We start from the raw sequence: 13,219 nt of genomic DNA on the forward strand, positions 1-13,219 counted from the left end.
TCATTAGATTTCACATATGAGTGAGGTCTTCTGATACTTGTATTTCTCTGACTGGCTTATTTCGCTTAGCATAATACTCTCCAGGTCTCCCCATGCTGTCTCAGAGGGTAAGAGATCCTTTTTTTTTTAAATTTTCTTTTTTTTTTACTGCCGCATAATATTCCCTGGTAGAAATGTACCACAGCTTTTTTATCCACTCATCTACTGATGGGCACTTGGGTTGTTTCCAGATCTTAGCTATTGTAAATTGAGCTGCTATGAACAAAGGGGTGCATACATTCTTTTAGATTGGTGTTTTGGGATTGTTAGGATATATTCCTAGAAGTGGGACCACTGGGTCATATGGCAGTTCCATATTTAATTTTTTGAGGAAACTTCATACTGTTTTCCACAGTGGCTGCACCAGTCTGCATTGCCACCAGCAGTGTACTATGGTTCCTTTTTCTCCACATCCTCGCGAGCACTTGTCATTTGTTGATTTGTTGATGGTAGCCATTCTGACAGGTGTGAGGTGATACTTCATTGTCCTTTTAATTTGCATCTCTCTGATGATTAGTGACTGAGCATTTTTTCATGTCTCTTGGCCATCTGTATGTCCTCTTTAGAGAAGTGTCTATTTAGCTCTTTTGCCCATTTTTTTATTGGATTGTTTATCTTTCTTTTGTTAAGTTGTATGAGTCCCCAGTATAACTTGGAGATTAACCCTTTATTGGATATATCATTGCCAGATATGTTCTCCCATGCAGTGGGTTCCCTTCTCATTATGTTGATCATTTCCTTTGCTGTGCAGAAGCTTTTTATTTTGATGTAGCCCCATTTGTTTATTTTCTCCTTAGTTTTCCTTGCCCTAGGAGATATATCCATAAACATATTGCTATGAGAGATGTCTGAGATTTTTCTGCCTATGGTTTCTTCTAGGATTTTTATAATTTTACCACTTACATTTAAGTCTTTTATCCATTTTGAGTTTATTCTTGTGTATTTTGGAACAAGACAGGGATGTCCACTTTCACCACTCTTATTCAACACAGTACTGGCAGTGCTAGCCACAGTGAGCAGACAAGAAGAAAACACAAAAAGCATCCAAATTGGAAAGGAGGAAGTAAAACTCTCATTGTTTGCAGATGACATGATATTGTACATAGAAAACCCTAAAGACTCCACCAAAAACTACTAACTTTAATAAATGAATTCGGCAATGTAGCAGAATACAAAAATCAACACCCAGAAATCGATGACATTTTTATACACCAATAATGAATCCTCAGAAAGAGAAACTAAAAAAATACCCTGTTTACCATTGAAAGAAAAAAAATTAAGATACTTAGAAATAAACTTAACCAAGGAGGTAAAACACTTGTACTCAGAAAACTACAGGATGTTGAAAAAAGAGATAAAGGAAGATATAAACAAGTGGAAGAATATACCGTGTTCATGGCTGGGTAGAATTAACATTATTAAAATGTCCATGCTACCCAAAGAAATCTATAGATTCAATGCAATCCTTATTAAAATACCAACAACATATTTCACAGATCTAAAACCAATACTCCAAAAATTTATATGGAACCAAAACAGACCCTGAATAGGCGCAGAAATCTTGAAAAAGAAGAAAAAAGTTGGATGGATCACAATACCTGATATCAGGTTATACTACAAACCCATGTAATCAAAACAGCCTGATACTGGCAGAAAACCAGACATATAGATCAATGGAACAGCACAGAGAACCCAGAAATTGACCCATGCCATAATGCTCAATTAATATTTGACAAAGGAGCAAAGAACATACAATGGAGTTGAGACAGTCTCTTCAATAAATGGTTTTGGGAAAATTGGACAGATACATGCAAAAAAATGAAATAAACCAAGTATTTTTTTTCAAAAAAATAAAAATTAGGTCTTTCAAAATTTAGCCAATAACTGGTTATAACTATAAAAATCATAATATGCCTTGTGAATAGTGTTAAAAAGACAATGTTTTAAGTAGAAAACTTACTGTTTATTCAGTACTATTCATAGTTAAGAGCTTTAAAATGGATAGATAAAATTATTTATTCCTTAAATAGAAATAGTTCTAGAGGATTTTAAAAAGTAAAACAGGGTTACTCCTGGCTGAGTGGCACTCCCCCTGTGGGAGCACACTGACCACCAGGGGGCAGCTCCTGAGTTGAGTGTCTGCCCCTGGTGGTCAGTGTGTGTCATAGCCACCGGTCGTTCCGCCGTTCGGTCGACTTGCCAATTACCCTTTTATTATATAGGATTTTTCTGCCAACAATAAAACTTCCATCTGTCATTCTTTTCTCTGTACTGAAGCCATGCTGCTCTTGGCATGGGTCACATTTGTAAATGTTTCATTTATGAACCATCCCTCCTCCTGACTCCTCTGCAGTACAGAAATATGCCACACAAGATCATCTGTCTCGCAGTTCATGGCCTCTAAATCTGGCGTCGTATTTGCTGTGTCATTACGTCTGTAGTTTTCAGTAGGAAGTTGTCCTACATGATTCTCATTACTCTATTTTCAAATAATTATGCTAAAAGCTATTTAATGTGTAAATGATACAACTGGTTGCCTTAATGTTTTATTGTGTCCTCCCATTTTTCCTTTTCATTTCTCTCATTAGACTGTGCTAGTTCCACAGACAATGCTACTAACCAAAACCTTTAGTACAATTCAATTTAACAATTCAGAAGGCAGCACACATTCTTTAGACAGTCAAGGATGTTGAAATTGTGGTTAAAAGGTTAGAAAATTACATTTTATTTAAAATATTCTTTTTGCAGCATCTTCTCAGAATATATATTACTTTATGAACAGATTATCAAGTTTCATGACCTGATAACCATGTTTTATAGGCAGCTGACTGTGAAATCTAAGTGTTCATGAAGAGTTTAGTTAGCTGCTTTACAGAAGAGTCTTAAATACTGGCAATTTGAATCCAGCTTTTTTAGAGACAAAAGGAACTCAAGTATGGTTAATATTACTGAAATCAGTTGGAGAGAGGGGGTGGTGGAAATATAAGAAAAGTACAGTATTATCCTTAGATCTCTCTCAAAGATACTTTAGTGGATCAATTAACAAGAGAAATTCAAAGGGTAAAGAGGATAAAATCATCCCCTATCAAACAGTAAACAAATACATACTAAGCCATGATTCCCTGGAAGAATGGCTAACAAGACCAGAGACTGTTGAGAGCCAAGTTGGAGCGATTACTAAGACTTAGAGAATTACTTGGTTTAGGGCAGAGCAACTCCAAACAATTGGTAGAATAAGAGTTACGACTTGGCCAATTTACACAAGCACATAATACTGTAGCCATGTTAAAAATCCAAATAGGAATTAAATAGAAGATATAATGTAAAACAGGGAGTAATTTATATGGACAAATAAAAGTTGGAATTTTACAAATTATATTTCGATGTAGTTCTGTGAAGAATTGCTGATGTAGTGTGATTTTTAGGTATGCTAGGAGAGTCCCAAGTCACTATTACCTGAAAGGTCCTATAATTCAAATTTAATTTGGATAAATGAATAAATAATGCAAGAAGGACTAAGGAGAAATGAGTATTCATAAGCTCATTTGTGTGCTCTCTTATTGAGATGATTTCTGGATTTGATGGATGCTTTCAGTGGGGCAGCAGATAAGACATGATTATTTGAACACTTGTACTGTTAGAGACGGGGGTAGATGCACAGAGCTTAGGCTGACAGCAGGTAGCCTGAGAGCTTACCTTGCTGAGTTGTGGCCAATGTGAAAGAGAAGAGGACCCTAAAAGGTACAGAAATGGTTTGTCTTCTTACATTCCATTCTGTATTCAAAACAAGTCGCTATTTAGATTTTATTTTTCCTGAAGACCATGATGCCCCTTAACCACATTTCAGAGACATCGTATGTGAATAGCCTTTGACCGTCTGCATTACAAACTAAGCACAATGGCCATTTAAATTTCATCTAGCGCCTGCCTTCCCATTTAGTCTACACTAAAAGTTGGTTCAGAATGTTATTTCCCAAGATAACATTGCCATGGCTACTTTCCTTGCACTCCATTCATTTATTCATTTCATTCATTAAATGCACACACACACTCACACACACACTCACACACACACTCCTTGACCTTGAGGAGCTAGTTCATACATTGCAGGACTAATATTTAAATTAAAGTAATATTAATAATTATACCTTGATTTGGCCATCATTTCAATGGACAAATGGATAAAATTATTCTTTCAAAATTACTATGTTTTGTGGGTTGTTGTTTTTTTTCAAAATTATGACAAGGCAATTAAGGTTTTTACTTGATAATTTTTTTTATTTCTGATGACTAAATCTTAGATTAGAAAAAAAATGTGGCGTTCTCCCTCCCCTTCCTCTCTCTCTCTAGAAATCAATCTAATAAAAATAAAAAAATTAAAAATTGGTTACTTCTGATAATATTTACCTCAACTTTTTAAAATAATCTCCTACTCTAAATGAAACACTATCATGACAAATTTAGCACAGATTTCTTGAATTTGGGATTATTTTGGAGAGGATTTTTCAGGTAGAAAATTATTGTTTCCCTTCCTGTTGACTACTGGGATGCAGTTACAGTGTATTCATTCCTTGGCACTTCTATAAAAGCCGAGATAAGTGGTCCAATTACTGACAGTTTTGATGGTGATGGTGATGTGCTATTGGATGTCTGCCCTTCTGGAACAGCAGTGTAATTCCACACATTCTACTAAATAGCTGCAGCATTTCTTCATCGGCGCCCTCCAAACAGGGCATTTTAATCTGTTCTGCTATTTTTATGTTTGAATAAACTACGGTGTGTAGGTTAACACAAAATCCTAAGAGTAGGAGTGAAAAAAAAGTGACACCAGGTACTCCTTGTGGGTAGACATTGTATTTTATAAGCTTTCTATACCCTGCGATAGCTAATATAGTCTTCAATATAACAGAATCATTAAATATTTATTGAAATATGTCAAAATGTTTTAATGTAAAATCCAGGAATATTTTTTGTGACTCTATAGTTCCGTAATGGAGGGTAAAAACTATTTTCATTATGTCCATATAAGTGTAATGGAGGGGGGGAAATTTGTAGGGAAAAACTTTTCCCTTCGATTTTCAAGGAAAAAAATTGCTCTTTTTTAACTAATATAATTTTTTTTTTTTAGATTCCAGTAAAAGTCATTTTTTCTTCCCAGTGCAAAGCCACTATTGTTTCTTTTTAAAGTAAGGATTTAATAATTTTTAAATACCGTTCTTCCTTTATACAGACAGTTTTGTATCGAGATGGTCATTATATTGTAGATAAGACTTTCAAATAAGTAGTCATAATATATTTCATTATGTTCATTTTATCTTATCTTTCCAGTAGGACTTCCAAACTCTCATGTGATAGAGATATTATTTATGAACAATGCCTATATTAAAAATAAGCAGCAACAGGAATAAGAAAACCACAGCAAAATAAAATGCTATAAGTACACCTAATGAACAAATATTGATTTCAGTTTTTAAGAAGGAGTTAACTTTTTTGGAAAATATTGCCTTAAAAATAATACCACTACATAGAAGACATACCGCAGATAAACATAATCGTATACTTATTTAAAACAATATATGTTTGATTTTTTAGGAATTCGATATTGATATTCTATGTGAGGGTAGATACGGTATCATCATCTACAAATCTGGAAATAAAAGCTTTGATTTTTGTCAATCAAAAATATGTAATTATATCAAAACTAAATTAGTTAATGTGGTCATCTGAATGTCATTTTAAAGCAGAATCTAAACAGGATGACATTAAAATAGTCTCTTGTTAAATTTAGATACACACATACACATGCACTACTACTTGCATGTGTTTTTTAGTTTATCAGCTTTCTCATTTATTATGATATGAATAAATATATTTTCACTATATTCTTTAAATAAATAATAGGTGTTAATCCTGTTATATTTAGAACTATGCCATTAAATAAAAAGTATTGACTTTTTACTGAAGTTAATGTCATTACATTAGAATTTTTTTTTCCTCTTTTGGTTTACAGCATTTTTACACTCTGGTAGGGACTAGATAACTTTTGTTTAAAACCAGCAGGAGGAGCTCTCACCTTGCTGGGATTAATGCAATTAGTGTTCCTGGAAATCCTGAATTTGTGGGGGTTTTATATATGAAACAAATTATAAAATTAAACATTTATCATGTGTAATGATATTAAAGTTTTCGAAATCCCTCAGTTTTATTCTAGTATAAATGTATAATTCATTTGTCTGGAATACAAATTTGAAACTTTACTGTTCTTATAAATTTTTAAAAGGCATGATTGCAGTTTAATGAAGAAAATAAAGCAATTATGTAAATTTTGTTTCTTGAAGAAACTAAGAAACAAAAATATTCTTCCTAAGGATCTACAGTGTTGCAGGTATTTACATGTTTTCCTTTTTGTTTGTTTTGAAATTAATACAGTTTACAGTTTACAAATTATAAATTTGGAGAACCAAATAGACTAAATATGTTTTAGAAAAATATTTATATGAACTAATCAGTATAAATTCTATATGCAATTTACAAAAAACAAATCTCTCTTGATGGGCTTCAATTCATATTTTGGATTTTTGAACACTCTACTTCATAAAACCCTTTAAGTTAAATGGCAGGGTTTGTATATAGTAATGATACATTTTCTGTATAAACCATTAATGTGAAAATTTGGATGAAAATTTGCAATTAGAAAAAGAAATGATGATGGTTCTCTGTACCTACAAAAATTTTTTAAAACAAAACAAATAATAAATTTTTATATTCAAACTTAAAAAGCAGGAAGAAAATAACACTTGAAAAAAAAGGTTTAGGTTTAAATGATGGGAATCCAAATCTATTAGTGATCTTAAGAAAAATTACTTAACCTCTCCTGAGACTCAGTTCTCTCATCTGTAAATTGGGTATTTAAAAACAATAATATATAGGATAATACGGATATTACTGAAGAAAAATATGTAGAAAATCTTTTCTAAATTGATTATGATTAGTATCATTATTTTACTAGGGAAATAATGTTGTATCCCAGATATATTAATATGCTAAATGACTAAGCTTTCATGTCCCCCCAAAGTAGATAATGATATGATGTACTTCTGAATAGTATATACCAAAAATAAAAATAACTTTTATTTGACAATGAGATAAATTTATAGTTTTGAATATTTATTATAGTATCTTTAACTTTTCTTCCAAATATTTCAGATTGTTTTTGTTTTTGTTACTGTGATCCCAGATGCCATCAGATATCATTTTTGTATTTTTGTATATTTGTGTGTGTGTGTGTGTGTGTGTGTGTGTGTGTGTACACATATGATATATAGAGTAATTTGGTCATTTCTTCTTCATTTATTAAATGAAATATTTCAGTGACAAAAATGGACCTTTATTTCCTTATTCAGAAGTACCTTATATAGAAAAAGCAAAATAAATGTTTTATTTTTTTCAGATTATTTACCAGTTTTATAAATAACTAGAGGCTCAGTGCACAAAAATTTGTGCACTCGGGGGGGGGGTCCCTCAGCCCGGCCTATGCCCTCTTGCAGTGTGGGACCCCTTGGAGGATGTCCACCCCAGTGGGGACCCTCCCCCCATGGAGGTTTGGCCAGCCTGGGTGAGGGGCTGATGGCTGTTTTCAGGCTGGCCACACCCCCTTTAGGGTGGGGGGGTCCCCCTGGGGTGCCTGGCCAGTCTGGGTGGGGGGCTGAGGGCCGTTTTCAGGCTTGCCAAGCACCCTGGCGACATAAGTTCCCAGCCTCTTCTTTTTTTCTTGTTTTTTTTTATTTTTTTATTCTGGGGTTTATTTACCTTCTATAATTGAAACTTTGTTGCTTTCAGTGGAGCTCAGAGCCTGGCCGTGGCAGGTGGGGAACCTTGGCTTCCGCCTGCTCGCTCCAGCTCTGTGGCTGCTGGCCGCCATCTTGGTTGGGTTAATTTGCATATAGTTGCTCTGATTGGCCGGTGGGCGTGGCTTAAGGCATAGCAGAAGTACGGTCAATTTGCATGTTTGTCTTTTCTTAGTATAGGATGGCTTCCTAGTATGCTGCAAAATTTATTAATGGTATATTTATCATTATGAATGTGAAACGTGGGGTTCAGGGTGCAGATTCTTCCGTGGGTCCTTGCCCACAAAGTTTGAAGAATAATAAACTCGTGGACTAAAAGGCTTCTTTAATAAAAACGTGGAAGTTTACTGGAAGCATATACAAACTTTCCCAAGTAAGGGGTCTCCAAATGGGACCCCCAAATGCAGAAAAAACCTGCTCTCTTTCTCTCTAATGGAAAAAATAAAAAATCCAAAATCTGTCTGAGTCTCTTTGTCTCCAGGTTTAAAAAGGCTGTAGTTCTTTGTCTATCTATGTTCCCTTCTAATTGGACCACTTCCCCATTTTATGACCCTGTGCTTTCTTAATTGGTCCCTCTTTTGCAGGATATCAATTTCAAAGATCAAAGCCCACCTGGTGCCTCCTTCTTTCTCTCCCCCTTATCTTGCTACATTCCTTTATTCTCTGTGAAAATATCTTCCCCTCTTCCTGGTACCTTGTGACCTTTCTTTATTTTCTGTGAATGTATGTCTTCCTTCCTTATCCTGTGACATTTCTTTATCCTCTGTACAAGTAAGATAAGCATTTTGGCATCTTGGAGCTATTTCTGCCCTTCACATATGCATTCCTCCCCCATGGACCCTCTCTTTTTTTAAATTTCTTTATTGATTAAGGTATTACATATGTGTCCTTATATCCCTATTACCCCCTTAGCCCCCCCCCCACTCATGCCCTCACCCCCTGTTGTCTGTGTCCATTGGTTAGGCTTATATGCATGCATACAAGTCCTTTGGTTGATCTCTCCCCCTTCTTCCCTAAGACTCACTGTCCTATCTCTAAAATCCCTTCCAAAGTGCTTGGATTTAAGCATATTTGAAATATTTTAATTCCTTCCAGTCATTAACCTTGTTTATGATCAAATTATTTTTGTCCAGTTGGAGCCTATGCAAGTTGGTTCTAGAGTTCTTTCTCAGTGATCCTAGTGGAAATTAATATCATCCCTGTTTTCTGGTATAAGGACTATGAAACACCACCAATAAAGTAATCTTATGAAATATAAAAATAAATGGAACCTGAATCAGATCAAGCCACTAAATAGATCTTTAATTTAAAGAAAATACAGGAAATGGGGAAGCACCTTTCAATGATATATTATAATTAGGAAAATCCAGAAAGTGTGACAAAACAATTTTGTTTTATTTAGTAAATTTGATTTCAAGTAGTGAAAAAGATAAACTGTCTAGTCATTAGGGAAACATTAAAGCAATGAGATCCTGTTGCACACATGTTAGCATGCCTCAAAAACTGGATAATACCATGGATGTGGAGCAATAGGAAAATAACATATTCCCCTAATGGGAATGCAAAACTTCATAGCCATTTTGGAATATGACACTTTAAAAAAAAGTATTCCTCACATAATCCAGTAATTTCTATGTACCATAGAAGAAAGAAAGCATGGGTTCCTATAAGAATCTGTAAATGATATATTACAGTGGCTTTACTTATAATTCTCTAACTGAAAATAGCCCATATGTCTATCAATTAGGAAATGCCATGCAGTAGAATACTTTTCAGCAATTAAAAGGAACTTAACTATTGATACAGCAACATAGATGAATCTCAAGTACACTATGCTAACATAAAAAACAACAACTCAAAGACTATCTGCTATGTGATTTCATTCATTTGACATTTTGGGAAAGTCAGAACCATTGGCGCAGAAATCAGAGGAGTGGTTGCCAAGGGCTTGGTGGGGAAGAGACTCACTATAAAGCAGTGGTTCTCAACCTTCCTAATGCCGCGACCTTTTAATACAGTTCCTCATGTTGTGGTGACCCCCAATTTCATTGTTACAAATTGAACATAATTAAAGCATAGTGATTAATCACAAAAACAATATGTAATTATATATGTGTTTTCCGATGGTCTTAGGCGACCCCTGTGAAAGGGTCGTTCGACCCCCAAAGGGGTCGCGACCCACAGGTTGAGAACCGCTGCTATAAAGGATCACAAAGGAAATTTTGGAGGTCATGAGTGTTTTCTATAGCTTGATTATAGAGTTGGTTATATAGATGTAGGGGTTTGTCTTAATTCATAGAAATGTACATTTAAAATGGGTGAACTTTATTAGTAGTACACCATGCCTCAATAAATCTAACTAAAAATATAATAGGAAAAGCTATTGATTAAAAAAAAACACTTTAAAAGGAATGTCCATTTACTGTAATTTATAGTACTTATTAGATATTGATTTTTTATTAAAGAAGTTGAGAAACTAAGAATATTAAACACTAGCTACTTGATGACATTAAGGGATTACTACTTTCAGTACTTTATTAAGATATTGTAGTTATATATAAAATAAATCTTTATGGTAGAAATACATACTGAAATTTTTACACATGAAATTATATGATTACTGGAATTTTCTTCAAAGAAATCTTGGAGTGGGAGAATAGTAAACATGAAATAAGATTGGCCATGCTGGTAATTATTGAAGCCCTATGATGACTACATGTGGGTCCAATGTACTGTTTTCTCTACATGTTAAAATATGTTTGAGATTTTCCACAGTAAAAATGAACTAAGGAATTATATCTCAGTTTTATAAAAGTTTAGTAAATAGATTTTAAGAGTACTGAAAGAATATTCTGCAATGAATAGAGTTTATCCCAGAAATTTAAACATGGTTTTATATTCAAATAACGTATCATAGTGATTCAAATAAGGAAAAATGACAAAATGTTTACAATAGACACTAAACAGCAGATACCAAGTAACGTACCCCTAATAGCAATTTTTTAAACTACAAAAAGGCAACAAATAAACTCCACTTTCTTAACTAGATGAAGACTAAAAGTCTTAATGAGATGATAAAGCATTGTTTCTCAAAGTGTGGTCCATGGACTACTGGTGTCTGGGGGAATTGGAGGTAGTAAGTAGTTAAAAATAAAGATCAGCTGAATCATGGACCCCAAGCAGTTACCTGCTGTAAACTCTGCAGATTCCTCCCCAGTTCATCTTTGTTGCTTTCCTCCCTCATTTCTGTCCTCCTTCTTCACTGGAAATAATTCCCACCCCTGGTCGCTGTTCCATCAACTGAGAACTGAGTTATAGCTCAGTTATTTTATAGAAGATATTCTAAATGAAAAACAAATATTTGTTGCTTATCACATCTGATGAAGACCCCTCATCCTAGCCCAGCTCAAATAGCATCTCCTTTGTTAAATCCTCTGAGACCTGCCCTGCCAGCCTTAGCCTACTTACTTGCTAGGCTATCATATAGTCAATCGTTTAGTTTTGAATTTAACAGAATATATTTTAATTATTTGTTTTCATATTTGCCATCAGATTATGAGTTACTTTTGGTCAGGAAAATGATGTGTGGTTTTTATTTTTGTTTTTGCCTCCCTCAGTAGTAAGTATACTATCTGGCAAATACAGTAACAATGTAATCTATGCTTTAAAGATCTCGGATTTATTCATAAGAATTGTTTTCATACTTTGCCAATAATATATAAGGGCATTTAATAACAGAAAGAAAATAAAGAAGCCTGCTTTAATACAGTCTTTTTTTAATGTGATATAGAAGGACCATATATGAAAGGAGAGAGAAGCAAAGGTGGTTATTTTATCAATTTTAGAAGATGGCTATTTTATTTTTAAAATTTTTAAATTAAAAATTTATTAAAGTATTACATATGTCCCCTTTCCCCCGCATTGACCTTTTCTAGCCTGCCTCCACCCACTGCCCCATGCTTTCACCACAATATTGTGTGTTCATGGGTTATGCATATACTGGTGGCCTGGTGCACGAAATTCATGCACGGCGGGGGAGGGGTGTCCCTCAGCTCAGCCTGAACCCTCTCCAATCTGAGATCCCCACAGGATCTAAACCGGCAGTCAGACATCCCTCTCACAATTCCGGACTGCTGGCTCCTAACCGCTTACCTGCCTGCCAGCCTGCTCGCCCCCAAATGCCCCCCCACTGGCCTTTTCATCCCCAGCTGCCCCCCATTGCTGGCCTGATTGCCCCCAACTGCCCCCCTGCACAGCCTGCTTGTCCCCAACTGCCCCCCCTGCCGGCCTGATCATCCCTCAACTGCCCCCCCTGCCAGCCTGCTCACCGCCTACTGCCCTCTCGCCGGCCTGCTTGACCCCAATTGCCCCCCCCCACCTGCCTGCTTGCCCCCAACTCTCCCCCCTGCCAGCATACTTGCCCCAAACTGCCCCTCCCGCTGGCCTGATCATGCCCAACTACCCCCCACTGCCAGCCTGCTCGCCCCCAACTGCCGCCCCTACCGGCCTACTTGCCCCCAACTGGCCCCCCCTGCCAGCCTGATCACCCCCAACTGCCCTCCCTCCTGGTATGATCGCCCCTTACTGCTTCTGCCTCAGCTCTGCCACTATGGCTTTGTCTGGGTGGCGGCCACGGAGCCAGCTGGGGCGACCAAGGAAGCCAAGACGGCCAGAGAGGAAGCCAAGCCTCCCGTGCCCGCTCTCCGGCCGGCTTGGCTCTGTGGCTCTGGCCAGCATCGCCATCTTTGTCGTGTCAATTTGCATATTCCCTCCTTATTGGCAGTGGGTGCCGCCATCTTTGTCTAGAAGTGATGGTTAATTTGCATATTACTCTTTTATTAGATAGGATGCATACAAGTTCTTTGGTTGATCTCTTCCCACCCACCCACCCACCTTCCCCTGTCTTCCCTCTGAGATTCCACAATTTGTTCTATGCTTCTATGTGGAAGACAGCTATTAAGAATGACTTTGTTATTAAATTGTTTCATTTAGCGTTGTTATACACAAATTACATATTTTAAAATTAACTTATAACCACCTCACGTATTTTATCATTACTTATAAATACTATATATAAATAATTTAAACTAATACAACTTACTAAAGCTAATGTAGTGAGTAATAGTAAGATTTGAGATATTTATGCATTTTTTGTTTATTTAATTGCAGTTGTGTTGCTTGATACAACAACTGTGCTGGGAGAGCTAGGATGGAAAACATATCCATTAAATGGGGTAAGTTTGAATATCTTTTACAAATTGTCATCCTTGTTAGATATTTAGGATCTGTTGTAATATGAAAGAATGGTGGGTTTTGGACTCTATGTGGTATAC

General features: G+C 35.8%; 1 protein-coding gene across 1 annotated transcript in view; it reads left to right on the forward strand.

Annotated features, from left to right (window-relative positions):
• Positions 1-13,219, forward strand: part of LOC102418510 (ephrin type-A receptor 6-like) — a gene marked incomplete at its 3' end in the record, with an annotated part of 422,073 nt that overhangs the window by 63,163 nt on the left and 345,691 nt on the right. Inside the window, exon 2 of the mRNA XM_023744518.1 lies at positions 13,056-13,120. Within this exon, the coding sequence (XP_023600286.1) occupies positions 13,056-13,120 (65 nt within the window). The remainder of the gene's footprint in view (positions 1-13,055; positions 13,121-13,219) is intronic.

This window comes from Myotis lucifugus, unplaced genomic scaffold, assembly GCF_000147115.1.
Source record: "Myotis lucifugus unplaced genomic scaffold, Myoluc2.0 scaffold_469, whole genome shotgun sequence".
NCBI classification, from domain to species: domain Eukaryota; kingdom Metazoa; phylum Chordata; class Mammalia; order Chiroptera; family Vespertilionidae; genus Myotis; species Myotis lucifugus.